General features: G+C 52.2%; 3 protein-coding genes across 3 annotated transcripts; all 3 read left to right on the top strand.

The window, feature by feature from the left end:
- Positions 1-8,631: 8,631 nt before the first annotated feature.
- On the top strand, positions 8,632-10,651 carry CTRU02_202270 (MFS multidrug transporter; the record flags this gene model as incomplete). The annotated part of the gene is made up of 6 exons (XM_036719676.1): positions 8,632-8,728; positions 8,791-9,100; positions 9,158-9,216; positions 9,271-9,310; positions 9,398-9,892; positions 9,943-10,651. The coding sequence occupies 6 exons, from the start codon at positions 8,632-8,634 to the stop codon at positions 10,649-10,651; spliced, it is 1,710 nt and encodes a 569-aa protein (XP_036588378.1).
- Positions 10,652-12,808: 2,157 nt separating this feature from the next.
- On the top strand, positions 12,809-14,113 carry CTRU02_202269 (uncharacterized protein; the record flags this gene model as incomplete). The annotated part of the gene is made up of 1 exon (XM_036719675.1): positions 12,809-14,113. One exon carries the CDS (start codon positions 12,809-12,811, stop codon positions 14,111-14,113), a length of 1,305 nt encoding a protein of 434 aa, XP_036588377.1.
- A 1,955-nt stretch (positions 14,114-16,068) lies between these two features.
- On the top strand, positions 16,069-19,258 carry CTRU02_202268 (fungal specific transcription factor; the record flags this gene model as incomplete). Its single annotated transcript, XM_036719674.1, has 4 exons — positions 16,069-16,409; positions 16,496-17,374; positions 17,435-18,377; positions 18,428-19,258. The coding sequence occupies 4 exons, from the start codon at positions 16,069-16,071 to the stop codon at positions 19,256-19,258; spliced, it is 2,994 nt and encodes a 997-aa protein (XP_036588376.1).
- Positions 19,259-19,468: the final 210 nt, after the last annotated feature.

The raw sequence follows: 19,468 nt of genomic DNA, 5'->3' as shown, positions 1-19,468 counted from the left end.
ACTAGGTAAAAGACCCAGCACGTCGCGGGCACTGTGTGCTTGCTTGCAATTGCTGAGCCGGGTTGATCAAGGTTGTCGAGGCTTGACAGGATATTTGTCCTTGAGACCCAAATAAGGTGCGGAAATATGAACAGCCGAGCGATATCAAAACAGTGGCCTTGGATATTACCGCTGTGTAGATAAAGCAAAGGAAAATTCCGTGTAATGATCAGGTGTCAAGACAAGATGGGCCGTTGGAGGCGGAAGGCTGTAGTGCTGGAAGGCCGACTTCCGATGACATCAAAAACCCACAGGGTAAGCGCCTGAAGGTATTCACAGCCGCATGCCCTAGGTAGGGAAGCCGCGACAACTACCCGATGACGGCCAGAGGTAGGTAGGTCCACGGCAGCGGGATCGCCTACCAAGGAACTTGTGGTTATTTTTTATACTATTGTATCTGGGAGACGGACATACGGAAGCAGGAATATCCAGATAGTGGCTGACCTGTCTTATTAGCTAATAGGTAGGTACCAGAAAACCTCACGTAATGCGTAGCGGATAGCTAGTAGGCTTGTACGAGGGGAACTATGAAGGAATCTGGCGTCGGAAACCCAACTGTTGCTTCCCCTTGATTCAATACCGGTGAGGTGATTGCTGTTCGCGCTTGCCCAAGGGATGAATGATGAGGCATCTGCCGTGCTACACCCCGTTGCCTTGTGCTGACTTGCGGGAGGCGCACATCGTCTCTCGAGGAAATCGCGGTGGGTAGTGGGCCGTCGCCTTCGTGTCGGCATGTCTTCATTCATACCCTAAGAAAAAGAAAACAATCCAAACTGGAAGGTACAGGCAGACCGAGGCCGGATCTCCTGTTTCCTTACGTCCGTAACCAGTCTTCACCGTCTCTTCCTGCCCCCTCCCCTAAAGCGTCCAGTTTTCTCACCGATCGCATCTAAAGCAACGCAGACGCATCTAAGGATCGACATGACAGCCCGGATTGGGGCGCAGGACCAACTGACCGAGAAGAAAAAAAGCGCATGAGGAAGATGGAAAAAGAAACCATGACCGACTGTGAGGATGACGAAAAAAAAGAAACCATGAGGTCTCGTCAATCCCCGGTCATTCCTCGCACACCACAGCGACCGCCAATGTCGCACTTGAGTAATATTTCCTTATTTCGTTCATCCTTCTGCTTACCGCAACCAACCATCACCTGAAGCCAGCATCTAGACCTGGGCAAGGGAACTGGGAAGTCAACAATCATGGCACCAAGAGAAATGCAAAGCTTGACCGATTGGACTCATCCACACACACACCCGGGGCCCTTTCCCTGACACTAAAATTCGATCGCCAATCGGCACAACTGAGACAGACCCTCCAGATCGACATTATTTTGACATGGTAGAGAGACACTCAGCCTGACAGAACTGAGACATGGTGATTGAACCATAAGCACGAGTGCACGACTACGTAAAAGCCCATCAGCAACGATATTCACACTGGAAGCAGACCAAATACTAGACGCAAAAATGTACTACATACACACTTGCAGCGGCCATCCGCCCCAACGCAGCCCGCCTCGCGGCACATTACGACCATGAACATGGGCAGCCTGCAGCCCGCAATTTCCAACCACTTGGGACGGGAGGGACGGGACACCAAACCATGGCATATCTCACGCGAGGGAAAAGTTTGGAAGCTCCGCTCGACCCTCGTGCTACTGTCGCCTCGTCTTGCCCCAAGTCCTCGTCTTACAAGCCGTTCAAGTTGATCACCATCTGGAAATGCAAACCTTCGATTCGTCCGGTAACGCGCCGCCGTTCCCCCCGGGATGAAAATTTGCTGCAAATCATGGGTTTGTTTGACCCTGAAATTGCTCTGCGCGTCCGACCCGGCCGTTGGTAGCACCCCCTGTTCTTAACCCCCACTTTGGTCTGGGATACCAGGTGTTCCTGTACCCAGCAACCCAGATTTCAGGATGAGTAAAGATGATGTGTCGCCCGAGGGAAAACTTCCAAACTGCCAGGTTGCCATCATTTGGTATTGTAGTCGTCGTCGCTTCGTCATTGAACACTCGCGTATACTGGGGTCTATCCCTCTCAAGCAATAACATGTTTGCTGTATGACCTGACGGGCTGGCTCAGGGTTACTTTATTTTGCCTCCATCTTCGCCGATGTTGCGAATCATCTATTCGACAGCCTGCTACGAGCTAGCTATGCTCCTACTTGAGATCCCGGGAGAAGCAAATATTCTAGACAATCGGTAGCCAACCGGTTTGCAACCTCGCTGTTCGTATTGAAAACATACACGTAGACGAATACCTCGTTTTCTCTTCACCGTATCGCATGGAGAAAGCCATACAATCCCTGAGATGAGTGGGGGCTACTGGAACACCCATTCTCATTTGGGAAGTGGCAGAGAAGCTCAAGGGAATCCACAGAAGCATTCGAAGCATCAGGATGGTGATCCAACTGGTAGCCACAAGAGCCCCTCCCCGGGAACACCGAAGATGCTTCTGAAACTGACGACGAGGAGTCAAGGTTCATCGATCAGCCTTCCAAGCAGGGACGTATCCTGGCCTAGCTTCTGCTAGCGAGCCCCGTTCCTGACGTTGACAGGTCATGTGGTTATACAATTCCAAACTGGCCGTCCCATCGGAAGTGAACCACCCCTTTTCTGGGTCCTCACTAGGCGCAGATGTAGCTAGGCTCGGTCAAGGGATACTCATCCCCAGCCATTCGGCTGCTCCCCTTCGATGGGTCGCCAAGCGCCGCGTGGCGAAGGGCTAGGAGACTTTCCTCTGCCCCTGAGATCCGGCCATCCGGGTCGAGAGAACATTACCTTCCGAAGACAGGAGTGTATCTTCTTGTATCAGTACTGTACGCCGCTTAGACCAGTTTACAGCAACCACCTCGGCAGCTTAGGCTAGGCTGTCGAGCTACAATCCTAAGTGATACAAAATTGCATCGCGACAAATCCACGCGGCTGAGGTTACCGGGCAGGGAAAGAAATCATGATATCGTATGATGTTGAAAATCAAGATGTCCTTACGAGTCTTGCTACGTAATGTTAAGATTCTCCTCTCGTCATAAAATAATTAAAATGAGATCCCAACTTGAAGGAAACTACCCTGGTCATGACGACTGACCTGTGTTTACGACATTGAGAGCTGGTATCTGATTTACAGCTCCAGAGATGACACTGAATTAACTGTCAACTAGGTGATTGAAAGCTGCCCACATCTTCCTTGGTTTGATCTTCTGAAATCAAACAGAAGTTGCCTGCATGACATACCGACGTACATGAGTCAACCCCTGCTGTCGACTAGCTGTTTGCTGTTCCCCGGATTAACAGACAGCATAGAGCCATCTTCCAATTATTCTATGACTGCCTTCCAGCTGCGAGACAAAAGCACCGAGCCATCAAACGTGCTTCTTCAGACATCATGAACCAATTAGGGTTGAGCTTCTGGATGTGGCGCATTCGAGAGCGCTGACATGCGTTACCGAGCCCGACTCTGTCGATAATAGATCTTGGTCGATGCTGACCGCAAAAAAAAAAAAAAAAAAAAAAAGGCATCATCTTGCGGTCATGTTGTTGCACCCCACGACTGATAATGACGATTATCGGTGCAGGACAGACAAGCTGTGCGCTGTGGAATTGGGACCGGCAGATTCCGTTGAGCATATACAGTGAAGATACTTCGACGCTGGAGGGGCACAGGAACCAGCTACCTCACGTTTCGGCACCAGTTCCGGCACTCGCCCGATCAGGGCCCAAAGAGACGGTTGTATGGGGGTGCTTGGACATTGTACTGGGATGCGAGACCGGGAACCCCTGATCTAGCGTAGAAACGAGAGCCAATTTCCCTGATTGTGATTAACTTAGGAGGGAATCACCGCCATTTCGTTTTGCGGGCCGACTTGGTCAGTGCTCTTTTTCCTTTGCCTTTCTTCTTCCGTGGACAAGGCTCGCAAATTATGCTGTCGACGAGTCCAAAGCCAAAGCTATGACTATGGAGCGCCAGAGTGGCACCGAATTTACTAACTACGAAAGCGCGGAAGTCATCCCCGGTTGGGAGGAAAGTGAAGTGAAATCAGGCCCACAGAATTCCACGAAGAAAATAACCAGCAGTTGACGATGTCCCAACAGCCCTCCGTGATCCCGCCGGCAAAGCAAATCTGTCGCTTTTGTGGAATAGGAGAACATATGCAAGAAACTAATCAAAGCATTTGCCTGAGTTGGCCGAATGATGTAAACCTGCGTGTGGCTGGTTTAATCGAGCTGGTGGTCCACATGGCGTTCACGGGACTGCATCCCCAACCAAGCTGCCCTCGTCGCAAGATGCTAAAGACCTCTGACACAGCTATCCCCTGACAAAGCAAAAGTTTTAAGGAATGGTAATGCAGCTCGGGGGAATGATATCAGCCATGCCACATGGTTTTGGACAGGGACCCATATCGCTCATATCCTTGGGCTGGGGTAAGACTCAACGTTGGAACACACTCGGTGGTGCCAGCGGGGAGGAGAAGGGCGAGCGACGAGGGCAAGGCACGCTGTCACGCCGTTCGAAACCCGCCACACCCAAGTCCAAGCCCAAACCCACATCTACACCAACCAACGTTTTCACTTTTTCGCTTCCCCTTTCAAAGTTTGTTCTGGCTTCAACCCCTTGACCTTGTCAGATGGACGTTCATATGAAAGTGGCAATTTAGCAACCAGCAAACTCCTGACTATCACTTACCGTTCCGGCTTCCGCGACTTCCCACTTGAGTTTCCAATCAATCAAACATGACGAATGAGTCCGAGCGCTTCTGTGCAATGCCGAACAGGCAAAAGCCCTTAGCAATATTACTACGTATCTATACGGAGCAATATGAAATAACAATCAAGCCATTGGGCTCTCAGTTCTTCAGTCCCAGGCCAGGCGAACCGTGTCCGCCGTCCGCAATGTCCAATTGCCCATTTGTGGGTGCAGAGGAATGGGGAACTACTGAGGCCTGGGTACAGCTTTAGAGAGATGACTGTCGGATGGCCAGGGTCATGGCCTTGTGCCTTGTCAAGAAGACTTTTCAATTCATAAATAACCCCGGCCACTTCATTTGCTTGGCTCGTGTTTACAGCTTCACCGACAAGCCGGATGCCTCTGGAGAAGGGCCAACGTTGCAGCTGACCCAGTCCATGTTGGCCCAGTCCGTTGGTTCATCCCCAATTCCCACTTTGTTGCCATTAATCAACGTGACACCAGGGTTATTTCGTGCGGCCCCATGCTGCGTGGGACCGTCATGACTACGCTGGGACAACGTCAATCAGCGAGTGACAAGCAACATGACAGCGTCCCACGTCTGTCCAAGGTGCCGACGTGTTTATTTGGTTGGCTATCTCAAGGGCTGCGAAGACGCCGACGGTGAGGGAAACCAGGACAACGTAAGGCAAAATGAACATCAGCGAACAAGTCCGCAAGCAAACAGGCAACCTGCTTGCCAGCTCAACTGTCCCCATCCCGCGGCGGAGTAAGATGCAGCGTCAAGTGACTGGGTGCACGGCAAGTAAGATGTGGACATGTCACGATATGAGTCTTTAATGGAGGGGATGTAGTAGTAGGCGGGTGTATGGTATGGGTGTATGGGAATTGGAGTTTAGGCTTGCACTCCCCCAAGCAAGTTCAGCAAGTCGGTTTCTTCGGGTACCCGTTCGCCGTGCGTCCCTAGGCGCCGTTGGGCAGTTGGTTGCGCACACCTCAGTCTGCCATTAGCATTCCAACCGGAAGCCGTCGTGGCCAGGGTGCATGTAACCAACAGGCCCCTTTGCCGTGCGGCGCCAGTACAAGTTGCAACCCGAGTCCATTTATCAGACGTCACAGCACATACCAAGACTGGACATATGTGATTGGTATTTGTAGGTGGAAACACGTCTCGGCCGATAGAGCTGTGCGACGTTTGAGATGTGCATCTCCACACATGGCATACGGCCGCGGCAGGCTGAGAGAACTGTGTGACTCCGGATACTCTCTTTCTTGCATTCAGCATCAGCCCCCAAAACAAACATTCACTGGTTGCACATGGTGCGGTACTTGGCCCCATGCACAAGATGTTGGCTACTGGGGTCGCAAGCCCAACGGAATTGAAGTTTCCAGAAAAATTGTTGATAAACGGTCACCCCAAATCAATAATGAGCAGCGACGACGACATCGGCAGCAGCTTTCTTGTTCTGATTCTTGCCTGTCCACGGTGGCACAGCAGCTGTCGATATCCGGCCGGGGGAACGCTCCGAAGCCCTAGCGATCCCCTTTTTCACCGCCTCACGAAGACGGGAGAGACGGGAGACGAGATGGCTCAATCAGCAAGCTTTGTCGCTCAGATCCTCGGCGCTCTGATGCACAGTCTTTGGGGCGTGATAAGCTCCGCGTGCCACAGGAAGCGCATCCGCGTTCCACCTTGTTGCCCAACAGAAGGTACAGGGACTCGGTGGCTGTGGTACCAAGGAAGCTCGAGGTCAGCCTTTTGTGGGCGCCGTCTGTCTCCCAATGAAAGATGATGAACCTAACGTCCTGTACTAGTTGCTCACCGCAAAAGATCAGGCAGCGCGGGGATCAGGCCTAGCTCACTTCTGCTAAGGAGGCGGTCTATTACTGAGCCACAGGGACAGCCTGGATATCTTGCCCATGTCCCTTGACAGTAGGCTAGCGTTTGAGGAGCCCTTCGGCCGGTGGTTTGTCGCTCATCCAGCAATCCAATGTTGTGCCCCTGCTGTGGTAAAGCCATGCGACCTAAATGCCGGGGGGGTGTAGACCTTGGGCAGTACCCGGCTGACCTTACCTACCAGTGTACGGCGCACCTCACCTCACCTCACATCGCGGAGTCACGGACACTTTGCATCTCGTTTCCCCTGTAAGGCGAGCCCCGGCTCGACCTTTTCTCGTTTGCGCTGTAGCTGCCCTGTATCCATAACCAGAGGCCTACTGACCAGAAGGGAAACCGCCTGAAGTCAGGGCCTCTGGAGGAACTGCCAAGACATTTACTACCCAGTGGTAGCAAGAGCCCACAGCAACTGACTTTCCTGGTTGGTGAGAGACCTGTTCAGAATTCAACAGGATGCGAAAGACGAGACAGAGAGTAAAAAGGACAGGAGGAGCAAGGGATAGAGGGAACCATTGCGCTGCGGCTGCGTATGCACCTGACTTGTGCGTTGCAGTTGCAGTTTCGTTTGCATTTCTGTACCTGATGGGCATGTAGCTGCTACGCAGTGGCCATCGGCAACGACAACAATTGTGCTGCTCCAGGCTGCAGCATAGCACACACACATTGTTGTATCGTTCCCAACTGTTAGTGTTTTTTTTCTCTCTATTTTTCTTTTCTTTCTGTCCCGCCTGCAACTACCCACCACAACCTCACGCACATACACCACCCAATCCGAGAGCTGATCCCAGGAATGTCTCCCTCTCCCAACCCAGGCCAGTCCCCATCAGGGTTTGACTAGCCTCGTTGCCTCTTGTGAAACCTTTTTTTTTTTTTTTCTTTCCTTTCCTACACAGATCCCTGCCTTCCGGTCTGGCGCCATTCTTCCCCGAGTCTACCACCCCTTGCCTACTTTCCCTACTTGGTCCATGTCGGTCTGGCGAGTACGTACTCAGCACCCCCAGAGAGGAGCAGGTACATACACACCACACACGCGGGCACTCACCTCCCCTGCTAACAACCATCTCCCATAAAATCTCACCTGGGTACCCATCTCTCAGGTACTGACCCGCCGGAATACGTACCCATAGCCATAAGGCAAAGCTCAAGGCTTGGGACCGCCATGAACAAGGGCCCCCCTTCGAATGCCCTTCTATGGAGAGGGAGTCCACCGAATGTTGCTTGGGGGGTACCCCTGGATCAGGTACAGGGCTTTTGGGCCCCACGACCGTCATGCCGGGCAGTTGGATCCCCTACCCACGACGTGGGACTTTCGCCGCCGCATCTCCCTGAGTCTCTCCCCGGTGGACAAGTGTGAGGATCGTCTTGTTGCTTTTTTGCGCTGGCCATGTCATGGTCACCGCCGTTCCAATCTTAGATCCAATTTGCTTCCGCGACCTAGGCAATGGTATGGTCCCGGTGGCCTGTCCAACCCAGCTGGGTCTGGTCTGTGTCTGGGGTGGCCCTGGGCTTTGACGTCTCTTGGTCCTCTCATCATCACGTCCGCGCTCCCTTCATATTAAGTTGCTTGCTTCCCCAGAGCTTGCTCGTTCCTTCACCGTCTGATGCTTTCTTCCATACCCCTCAGTCACGGCTGCCCTGATAACAGCTCTGCTTCTTGCTCTACTCTGCTCTGCTCTGTTATACGCTACGTGTTTTACCTTTGCTTTTTTTTTAACCTTTTGCTTTTTCCGGTTACATCATCAGTCTCCCACCAGAGCAGACTCTCCCTCCCTTTGAGAAGAATTAGCAAAACAAATTCTTGCCCACACCATTCTGGACCACCTGCACAGCAATTCCTGTCTCGCCTCCCTCGATCCAAAAAGCCAACCAGGACGTTCCCAGGCCAGCCAACGCTATATATTGCAAGCCTGTCCCAGCACTCGTAACATTGGCCCCTTGCCCGTTGGCTATTGAGTACCTACGGGCCTGGCAACATATCGAAACCGAATCCCACGGTCGAAGGGTTTATCCAAGATGAAGAGATCGGGCTACATGACAGGACGCTCCCGGAGAAGCTCCTCCGGAGCCAAAGCGAAACCGCCTTTCCCCGCCCGCCAGATGTTTGTTCTTGGTATGTGTGCGCCCCTGGCTTACACGGCCGGATGGCGCAATGAACTGACCATGAATTTCCAGCCCTTTGCAGAATATGTGAACCCATTGCGTTCATGTCCATCTTCCCCTACATCTACTACATGATCGAGGACTTCCATATTACCGACGACGCGAGCAAAATCTCGGTTTACGCTGGAATGGTCACATCTGCCTTTACCTTGGCCGAGTTCTCAACCGGAGTCATGTGGGGAAGACTGAGCGACAAAATTGGTCGTAAACCGGTTCTTCTCATGGGCCTCGCAGGCACGGCACTGAGTTCCCTGGTCTTCGGCTTTGCGCCCAACTTGGCTGTTGCTCTAATTGCGCGCGCCCTCGGTGGCTTGCTGAACGGGTACGTGGCAGAACAAACATTCCGTCCTGATTGGAACTTGTGCTAACTTCTAGACAGCAATATCGGTGTGCTGCAGACTACTGTTGCCGAGTTGGTTACGGTAAAGGAACACCAGCGTATGTTTGGATTCATGCTTTTTAAAACAGACCACACAGACTGACACATCCTAGCCCGCGCATACACAATCATGCCTCTAGTGTGGTGCCTTGGGTAAGTTAACTCGCCGAGAGCATGACAATATTTGATTTCTTGCCTTCCGACCTTGCTAGGCTCGTGTGTCTGACTGAGTGTTGATAGTTCTGTTGTTGGACCGATGATCGGAGGAGCGCTCGCTCGACCAGTCATCGCCTACCCCAACTGGTTCGCCAAGGATACGATTTGGGACAAATATCCTTATCTCTTGCCCAATCTTTTCAGCGCCATCACCGTATTCTTTGGCGTCGTTATCGGGCTGCTTTTCTTGGAAGAGACGCACGCGGAGCGCAAGAAGAGAAGTGACCCTGGCGTTGAGCTCGGAAAGCGCATCATCTCTTGGCTGTCCTTCACCAGCTGTCAGATCCCCGCACGAAAGGCAGAGAAGCAGGCCCTGCTCGACGACGACGAGCTTCCTGGCTACCGCACGACCGAGAGCTCGCCCCAGCTTGTCGGATCTTCGTCTTCCATCCCCGAACCAACGGAATCCCTGGATCTGAGTGCTGTGCCGGACGATGTGGTCGAGGAAGCGCCAGCTCAAGAAAAGACATTCACAAAGCCGGTTGTTCTCAACATCATTTCCTACGGCATTTTGGCCTTGTGAGATATCTCTCCGCTGTCCTTCTTTTACGAAGCTAACTCAATGATAGCCACACCATGACATTCGACCAGCTATTTCCCGTCTTTCTTAGTACTGCTTCACCTAATGAGAAGGATTTCCATCTTCCTTTCAAGTTTGTCGATGGCTTTGGCATGCAAACTAAGGACATTGGTGTTATCCTCTCTGTTCAGGGTTTCTACTCGATGATCTCGACGGTTTTTCTCTTCCCCTTGGTTGTTCGCCGCCTCGGGCCCCTGCGCCTATTCAGGATGCTGGCTGTCTCGTACTTCATGCTGTACCTCATGACTCCATACTTGGTTCTCCTACCGGACAACCTGAGAATGATCGGTATCTACATCATGGTCATATGGAAGTGCACATTCTCGACCATGGCCTACCCCAGCAACGCGATTCTTCTTACCAACTCCGCACCAAGCCTTCTTTCTCTCGGTACCATAAACGGCGTGGCGGCTTCCACGGCTAGCTTGTGCAGAGCTTTGGGACCGACAGTGTCGGGTTTCCTATATTCTTTGGGTCTCAAGACCGGCTACTCAGGACTCGCTTGGTGGACCAGCGGTGCCATTACCATCATTGGCGCCGTCCTCAGCATGTACGCCACCGAGCCCCGTGGGCGCTTAGATGAGCCAACACAGGATATCGAAACGGCTCTCGAGCCCAGCGAGACGGAGGGCCTCCTGGCCCCAATGGACGACGACGAAGAGTACGAGGCTGAAGCCGGCCCAAGCTGCAGGCCTTAGATGGAGCACCGACAGTTTATTTTCCGAATTCGATGTACCAAGCGCTAAAGAATTATCACGGCGCCACCTTTTCATTATCGAGCAATCAGCGTTTCATCATTTGGCGTTATCGACGGGAAGGGCAACCAAGACATAGACTATCGTTCACGGGACACGAGGGGACAAGAGAAAAAGATCTTTTGGATTACGCGATATAATTCGGACGGGGCCGAGAGAGAGCATACACGGGATTCTCACGACTTGTTACTTGTTTTATTCTCACATTTTCATCAGCGGGCAGCATGAGGGAGATACTTTCTCTCCTTCACTTGATGGGGTTCTACTATTTTCGGTCATCTCAGGGTTTAGGGAGGAGGCGTTGCTCATGCCATGTATGGTCGGGCAAATCGCCCGATCAAAGTACCGCTTTCGGTTCATGTCTTTCCTATTTTCCTAGTTTTTTGTTTTGGTTACTTAGGCCACAGGAGTTGGAGATACCATGGAAGTCCAGGAATCGACATTGAGAGGAGAGAACGGGCACAAAAAGCAAATGGCATTTTCGGATACCAGAGATCGACCGACCGGCAATCAGACAGAGGACGGAAGGGAAGGAATCTCTTGAGTTATTATTCTTATTTTGTTTCTTATTCTGTTTCGTTTTACGGGGAGCAAGCCTGCGAAGGATGCTCTGTCATGTTTTAATGATGTTTCTGAGAATTGATGGGGTCGATCCCCTTACTCAACAAGCAACTTGCCATTTTACTATGAGCTCAGACGTGATGTGAGACCCCAAGCAAACGAAGCAACTGAATTTTGAAGGATTGATGGAGAAAAGACTGGAAAGGAAGTATGAGCGGGCCCGCATCTGAAACAGATCGATTTCTTCGGTGGATGAATGCTACACTACACCTAGTCCCTGCTCGACATATGAGTGCAGTCGGGTTATGTTATTCATGTGGTAAGTGTGTTGTACATGCTCACGTAAACCTCCTTGTCCAGCTCCCGCCAGTTCATCCGAGCAGGGCGCGAGTTTCGACGTTAAGACGAGGGGAGGGAGGCGTGTGTTTAGGGTAAGGATGTTCTGATGATTGTCTGAGAGCCGCAAGGGCGACGGACGGATGGAGCTGGGCAGAGCCTTAAAGCCGTTCTCTATTCGGCTAAATAATGATAAGACTCGAAGCGACGGTGTGGTTTGCATGGTCAATCTGACTTTGGGGAGGGCGTGGAGTGGCTGGGTGGGTGGCTAGTATGAAGCAAGGGGGTTTTGTTGAACACTATATCTTAGCCCATGTCGTTTGACGAGTGTCTACGTTTCTGGTGGGCTCATTGATCGATCGAGCTACGTCCCCTAGCTTCCGTTTACAGTATGTTCTCGCGAGCGAAACCGGAAAAGTGTTGTCATTGGCAATGGTTGGGGTAGTAGGTGGGTGAATCAAATCCGTGAAAAGGAAAAGGGGGGGGGGGGGGTTCGAGGTATGAGCAACAATTACCCTTCCACTGTGTAGCCTGCCGCTCACTGACTGAGACCCCGATTCGAGGAGCACTGGATAGTGTTGTAGTGTTGTGCTTGGCGGGATCGGAGACTGATATATTTGGAATTGGATCATATTAAACGGCAGGGAAGAAAGTGTGACCGACGATGGGGAGGTGTATGAAACCTGCCCATCGGTTTTTGTTGGACAAAACAGGCACCCTTATCGAAAAGCAGTAATACAGTCTAGGACCCAAGAGGGAGGGATAGCTGGAACTAAGACTTACATACAACACGAGGCCTTAATAAACGAGCGTAAATTAAGCCGCATCTCCACCACTAACTTTCCCTGCTCAATGCTCCATGTCAGGCCCTGTGGAACGGTTCTTGCAAACTCTTCAACTCTACTACAGCCAAAAAGTGACATCCCCTTGCTATTATAGCATGGCACTTGTCAATATTCGATATACATGCCGTTCGGGAGTACTTGATGGTCAATACTTTCTGGCGCATACGGTCAACTCCATGTCTCGTTCTACTATTGCTTAATTGCATCAAGGGAAACGTCAAAATCGCTTATATAGGGAGTTTATTCTATTAACAGTATAACACGGCAACATCGTTAGATTAAGGCCCCCAATTATGTAGTAATCGATTTCCCACATCCTGTAACGCCCATCCCGTTACACTTTCTTTATCAGCCCAACATGGCCTGCCATCAAGCCCACAACATTCCGTGGAATATCTTGAGCTCAAACTTTAAGTATTCCTACTGTCAACGCGGGCATGAAGGCCGAACCAATCTGTACCCCCTATTCAAGGAACGTCAGGGGAAAGAGCTGCACTACTTCATCGAAGCCTTTAGAAAAAACCTTGCTTCTCACGCCGATGTCGAATTGCGAAAGTACGAAGACACCGCTGCGGTGTTAGAGCCAGAAGACATCTTGATAACAGACGATGTTATGAAGCGCATAAGATCGACTGTCCATCACTGCGACAAAGCCGTTTATTACTTTGAGGAGTTTTCAGAAAAGCCCGGCGTCATCCCTCCTAGATATAGAAAGGCCGGCGCCTTCCTCCATCCTTCAGAGGAACTGGGATGGCAAGGCAAAGCTGTTGCCTACAGCCTCGAGTTGTTCAAGCTGCTAATTTTGTACGGCGAGATGGGTCCTCTGCAGCACATCTGCCAACATCCGCATGCAAATTGGGTTGACGCCTGGGAAAAGCACAGAGACGCTTACGGTGACCAGAATGAGTGCGGCTGGGGCCACGTAGCCACAATGGCTCTAGAGGCATACCTGACTCTGAATTTGCTGCTGTGCTTTCCTCAGTTGTGGGATGAGGACAGCGGCCGCGACGGAAAGTCGGATTACCGGAACACAAAGTGCTATCAACGCATGCTTAGAGAGTGTACAATGAGGAAGCTTGCCTCAAACATCGCTGCGCTTCCACATCGTCAATTCTTCGGTATAACGGAGGGGCAATTTGACCAATATGGGTCCTCGAAGCATGGAGGGAAGTATTCCTACATGCTCGAAGCGAACGGGAGGCGGGAGTATCCGTACGGCGTGATGCCGATTCACGACTTTCTCGAGTTGGAAAGCAGGCCAGCTTATCAGCCTAATATCCCTGACGTTCTTCACGTCCGATGGTGCCTTTGTGAGCTTGGCCTGCCAACGGAAATCGCGATAGAAATTATGGATGCTGCGGGCTACGTGCCTACGAGACGGCTCGAAGAACCTCATGACCCTCTACATCCGAGCAATAGGGAGGAGCTACGGAAGTATCTCGATTATTGCTGGAACATACTTGTTAGATGTGAGGTCATGAGCAGATGGCTTGGAGACAAAATACCTTGGGATATCATCGTGTCTAGGACACTGATAGAATTAGTAGGCGAGAAGCATCATACGCATGGCACACATGGAAGAAAGCTGTATGAGCAGGATTTTGAGTTGGACGAACGTCAAGGATTTCGGCAGCATGAGATGTGGGTCTACCGGTTTTGTTAGGTGCAATAGATGGCCTTCCAATGAGGTTATTATTGGCCTGGTCATCGTCTGATCACCGGATTGTTGTTGGAGCAGTTTAGAGCGCTTCTCACAGATGAGCGCGGGCTGCTGTGTCTCCAAAAGAGCACTAGCAGATTCAATCGTGAATAGAGATGGTTACGTGTTTTTAGACGAGCATGGCTAGTTCGTATCCCGAACACACAGTGTCCAAAACAACAGCAAACCTCCAATGCGGCTGTGTGTCCAAAGCGGGTGGATTTATTTAAGCCGGTCTTTGGGACCTATCAGAATAGCCATTGGGTCGTTATCGTGGTGCCAGGTTGAACTACATTCACACCGAGAAACGCGAGCGTTTGTGGATAAATATATCGGAGAGCTGAGGATTCGTACGGAAGGAAAACCCCTTTTTACTTGACAACTATGATGGATCGTGCATGAGCCGGTTGGTTGATAGTGGACAGGTTAATTAAGCTGTCATAACAGATCGAACGACGATACATAGATAAGAAGCACCTTGCACCTTTTTCCCTCCGATATCAGTCAATGGTAATTCGTTGACTACATGTGCTAAGCTCAAGTGCGTCCATCAACCGACACCCGGCAGCCATCAAGCTGCCAAGTCAAGCGAAAGCGCCAAACCAGAAAGCCAGGTTCGACGCCAGCGCGGGATGAATTTCTGGATTGGGCATAGTTGGCTAGGATTTCGATGTGCAAGTGCGGGGGGGAGGACCACCTTTCTTCCCATTTTCCCTCTCCGTTGGAGTTTTTCGAGTTTGATGAAGAAAGAAAGCTGATGTAAGGTATGCTAGGTGGCTAGCTAGTATAGATGGGTTCTGTCGGGGCTGCGATCACTTATCCACCAGCCCCCCGCTCCCCCTCAGTTGCATTTTTGGTAAAGAATAAGGTGAGCTAGACCGTCAGTTCTCATCCTGCCGCTTGCTTATTTGCTCCGGTCAGTCCTCCACTTTCCGTTACAGGCGCACCCCTCGCAGGCACACTTGGGCGTTGTAATCCCCTCCTGCTCTTCTTCTTCCCTTATCAGCTGCCCAATTCGCCTGGGATCAACCAAAACAATATTCGGCGCCTGCAGATTGATCCCCTACTGCCAGCGCTATGTTGCTGTACCCCGACCTCTCTCTATCCATCTTACCTTAGGCACTCAACCCTCCTTGGCCGTTTCCCAGTCCACACATCACACCGACCCCTTCCCGTAAGGTCGTAGTTGCCCGCTCTTTCGCACTTGTTGTCCCGCCTCTAGTTAGCAAATCCTCGTCCAGTTGTGAATTGCGCCGTTTTTTCTTCTTCTTACAACTTCTCCCAACGCGGCGATCGGACATCAACTCACTCCCCCCGCACCGCCAGCGCCCGTCCCGTCTCGACATGCGCATTCTTGACAACTGCGACCCGAATCTCGGTCAGATCCTCAACTTCGCGAGGGATCCCAGCTGAACTGCACCACCGGTGTCTAGCATAGTCGTCTTGGAAAGCTGCGCTGTCGGGCCCGGCCCCTCGTTCGATTGTACAAAAGTCTAGCGCGGAATTAGTGAAAAAAGGATATCCCGGGAAGAGGACAAGGAAAAAGGACAGTCCCTCTTCAGCAAACCCCCATCGGTGCCACTGCCGAATGATGGGTGGAGCTGCCCATGTGCAAGTTGAGATAGCGTTGCGATAGCAGTGTTCCAGCACTTTGTACGCCTCACCAACGTCTCTCCTTCCTCCAACTCGCCAACCCCTCCAAATCTTGCTCTCAGAGCGCCTCTACCCCCGGCTGACCAAACCTTTTGACCGGACAGAGCGTTGCATCTCCTCTGTCCTCTCATTGGATCACCACCCCTGCCTCCGAGCCTCGACCGGCCCGGCCGCCGCCCGGAAAATAATTCTAACTGAAACCCGCCCGTCCTATCTCACTCAATCGCTCTCCTCCGCTGCCGCGTTCGCGCGCCTGCACAGCAAAAATGCCCGCCCATTCGCCGCCCTCGCCGACTCTCAAGCCGACGAAGCGCCCGCGTCAGGGCTCCTACGACGACAACTCCCCAAACTCAGGCGGCAATGACCAGAGCCCGGCCGCTGACAACCAACACGAACCCACCGCTGGTGCTGGTTCTACCTCGCTTGCTGACAAGACCGGCGGAAAGCCGGGCCAAAGCAGTAACTTCCGCAACGTAAGCGCATGCAACCGCTGCCGTCTACGCAAGAATCGATGCGATCAGAAGCTCCCCAGCTGCGCTAGCTGCGCAAAGGCCGGCGTTGCCTGTGTGGGTTACGATCCTATCACGAAGAAGGAGATTCCTAGAAGGTATGTCGCGCTGGAACTGGAACACAACACTCTTCCTCGGGCTTGGCGGTGACGATGCGCTCAAGAGGTTGCTGACCAGACCCAAGCTATGTGTTCTATCTAGAAACTCGTGTCGAGCAGCTGGAAGCGCTGCTTGCCAACAACAACATTCCCTTCCCACCCGCCGAGAACCTCGAGATCTGCTCACGCCCAGGCAATGATGCCCCGAGATCGACTACAGACGCTGGTCACTCGGCACGATCCGAAAGCCTCGAAGGAAACGGACTACCAAAGAACAACGTGCACCGCCCTGACTTGGACAAGGCCAAGAAGGCCGAGAGCGGGACGGGAACTGCAATGCTCGATATTGTCGCACCCTCCAAACCGCGATCGTTGGCCTCTGCCTCGGGCGTTTCGTTCAACCGCGTTGTTTTTGCAGCTGTGCAATACTCTGTATCGGACCAAAATGGCGCCAACGACAGAGCAGGAAACAAAGGCCTCCCTATTGGCAGCGGCACGTCGATGCGCGACTCTTTCTTTGGCCTGCACACTAAGCCAACCATTCGCCCGGCAAACTTTCCTGAGCGGGATGTTGGTTTGAAGCTCGTGACGCTTTATTTTGAGCATGCGAATCCTCAGATACCCATCCTCCACCGTGGGGAGTTTATGCAAATGTTTGACCAGGCTTATGCCAGTCAGGGCGGGCCAAAGGGACCCCGGGAGTTGTATATGTTGAACATGGTGTTTGCCATTGGCTGTGGTGTCATCGTGGGCGAGCCCGTGAAGTCTGAGGGATCTGGGGCCGGGCCACGCAACCCACCAGACGCGAACAAATTTGGACAGGCCCAGCCAGAAGAGTACCATGCAAGTGCTATCGTGCATCTTGAGGCTTGTCTGGGTAACAGTGGTGGCGGGCTGGAGGTTCTGCAAGCCGTGCTTTTGCTAGCTAATTTCGCGCTCCTCCGGCCGGTGCCACCGGGACTTTGGTGAGTTTGACCTGTGATTCCTCGATTGACGTGCACCGTAGCTCTAACGTGTCTTCGTAGGTATATAATTGGTGTCGCCGTGAGATTAGCAGTTGACCTAGGGCTGCACTATGAAGATGGCAGTGACGTAGCGAAGGCCATGCTTGACCCCTTAGGTAAGATCAAGGAAGAGAATGGTGAGATGAACGAGTCAAGTGAAGCCCAGTCACGCGGAAAAGGCCGGAAACTGTATATCCGTGATATGAGGCGAAGATTATGGTGGTGTACTTACTCCCTGGACCGCCTGGTGAGCACTTGTGTGGGCCGCCCCTTTGGTATCAGCGACCAGGTCATCACGACGGAATTCCCGTCGTTGCTGGATGATCAGTACATCACTTCCACCGGCTTCCTAGATATGCCGCCTGATTCAACGGAGCCGAGCTACAAGCACGTAGCGTACCACTACTTCAAGTTGCGCCTGTTGCAGTCTGAAATTCTCCAGGTTCTGCAGTACAACCAAACACAAGTAGTGCGAGCCACGGGTCAGAACATTACAAACTCAGACATGCACACACATCTACCCTCTCCATTCCTCGTCAAGTTTGACTCTTTCCGCTCCTGGCGCATCGACATTGACCGGCGGCTTTATCAGTGGAAGAATTCAGCGCCCACGAGAGAGGAGACGGGTGTCGCGTTCTCGACCGAGTTTCTGGAGCTCAACTACTGGCAGGCCATCATAATGCTCTACCGCCAGAGTCTCAGTGTCCCCGCCATGTTTGAGGGCGAGTATAATACCTCGAACGAGGTGAATAGCCCTACGGCGTTCCAGGCCGAGCTCCGCGAGGACGAAGATAGAATCTATCTCAAGGTTGCCGAGGCTGGCCAGAAGATTTTACGTATCTACCGGCAGCTTCATCTCAGCGGACTCGTTAGCTACACTTACCTCTCTACCCATCACTTGTTTATGGCCGGCATCTCATATCTCTACGCTATCTGGCACTCGCCGATTGTCAGGAGTCGACTGGTGAGCCATCCAAATCTGTTAATTGTGGCTTTGTTCTAACATTCAACTAGACAATGGATGAAGTAGACTTTACAATCTTGGCAGCCAAGTCTGTCTTCACCGACTTGATTGATAAGTGTCCCCCGGCAGAGACCTGCCGTGACGCCTTTGACCGTACGGCAAAGGCCACCATCAAGATGGCCAACTCGACCGGCGGCTTCGGCTCTGTGCCTCCTCGCAAGATGCGCGAGAACAGATTCGAGTGGAGCTCCGCCAGCGGCGACGGCGCCTCAACATCTACTGCAAGCGTTCCGCGCCGCCGCCAGCAACAGCAGCAGTTCCAGCAAGGCAACTTCCAGCCCGACCGTGCCCTCTCCGATACCCTTTCCTCCCCCAGCCTCTCAGTTGCCGGCGACTTGCCCCCGCGTAACTCACCGCTAGCTACAGACTTCAACATGATGGGACAGGGCAGCCCGTCAGAGATTGATCCTTCGTTTGTAGCGTCGCCGCCCGTTCCGCGCCGGCTTGCGGCTCAAAGATCCAGCAGTGGCGGTCCTTTTATGAATCAGCAACAGCAGCAGGGGTCTTACAATGTGACTGATTACCCCGACATTCAAAACATGGACTTCTTCCAAAGTCTCCAAGGAAGTTCCAATGGCGAGGTGGGCCCCAACGGCGACGGGACTACTCCTCAGCTTGACCTCGGCTTCGGCATTAACTGGGACAACATGCACCACGACTTCAGCGACGGGCAACAGATGAACATATTTGATGGCTTCTTCTTTGGAGGACAGCAGCAGCAGCCGCAGCAGCAGCAGCAACAACAACAACCACAACAGTCACAAGACCAACAGGGCCGGAATGGCAGTAGCGCCAACGGCAATGGCAGAGGCGGCATATAACGACAATGCCGTGAACATAAAAGACCGCCATCAACAACGTCAAACCATATATTACAACCTTCGCTCAGATTTGCGAGCTATATATATACACATCTAATAACTACATGGATGAAGATACGACACAAGGAAAACGGACCGAAGTGAAAATGAGAGAAGACAGTTTTGTACGCATTGCATAGCCGGAGCACGGTGTAACCCAGCAAAATGTAC

The sequence above is a fragment of the Colletotrichum truncatum genome, assembly GCF_014235925.2.
Source record: "Colletotrichum truncatum strain CMES1059 chromosome Unknown Contig_0001, whole genome shotgun sequence".
Taxonomy (NCBI): Eukaryota; Fungi; Ascomycota; class Sordariomycetes; order Glomerellales; family Glomerellaceae; genus Colletotrichum; species Colletotrichum truncatum.
The sequence above is the reverse complement of the archived record's forward strand: the minus strand, read 5'-3'. Positions and strand labels throughout refer to the sequence as shown.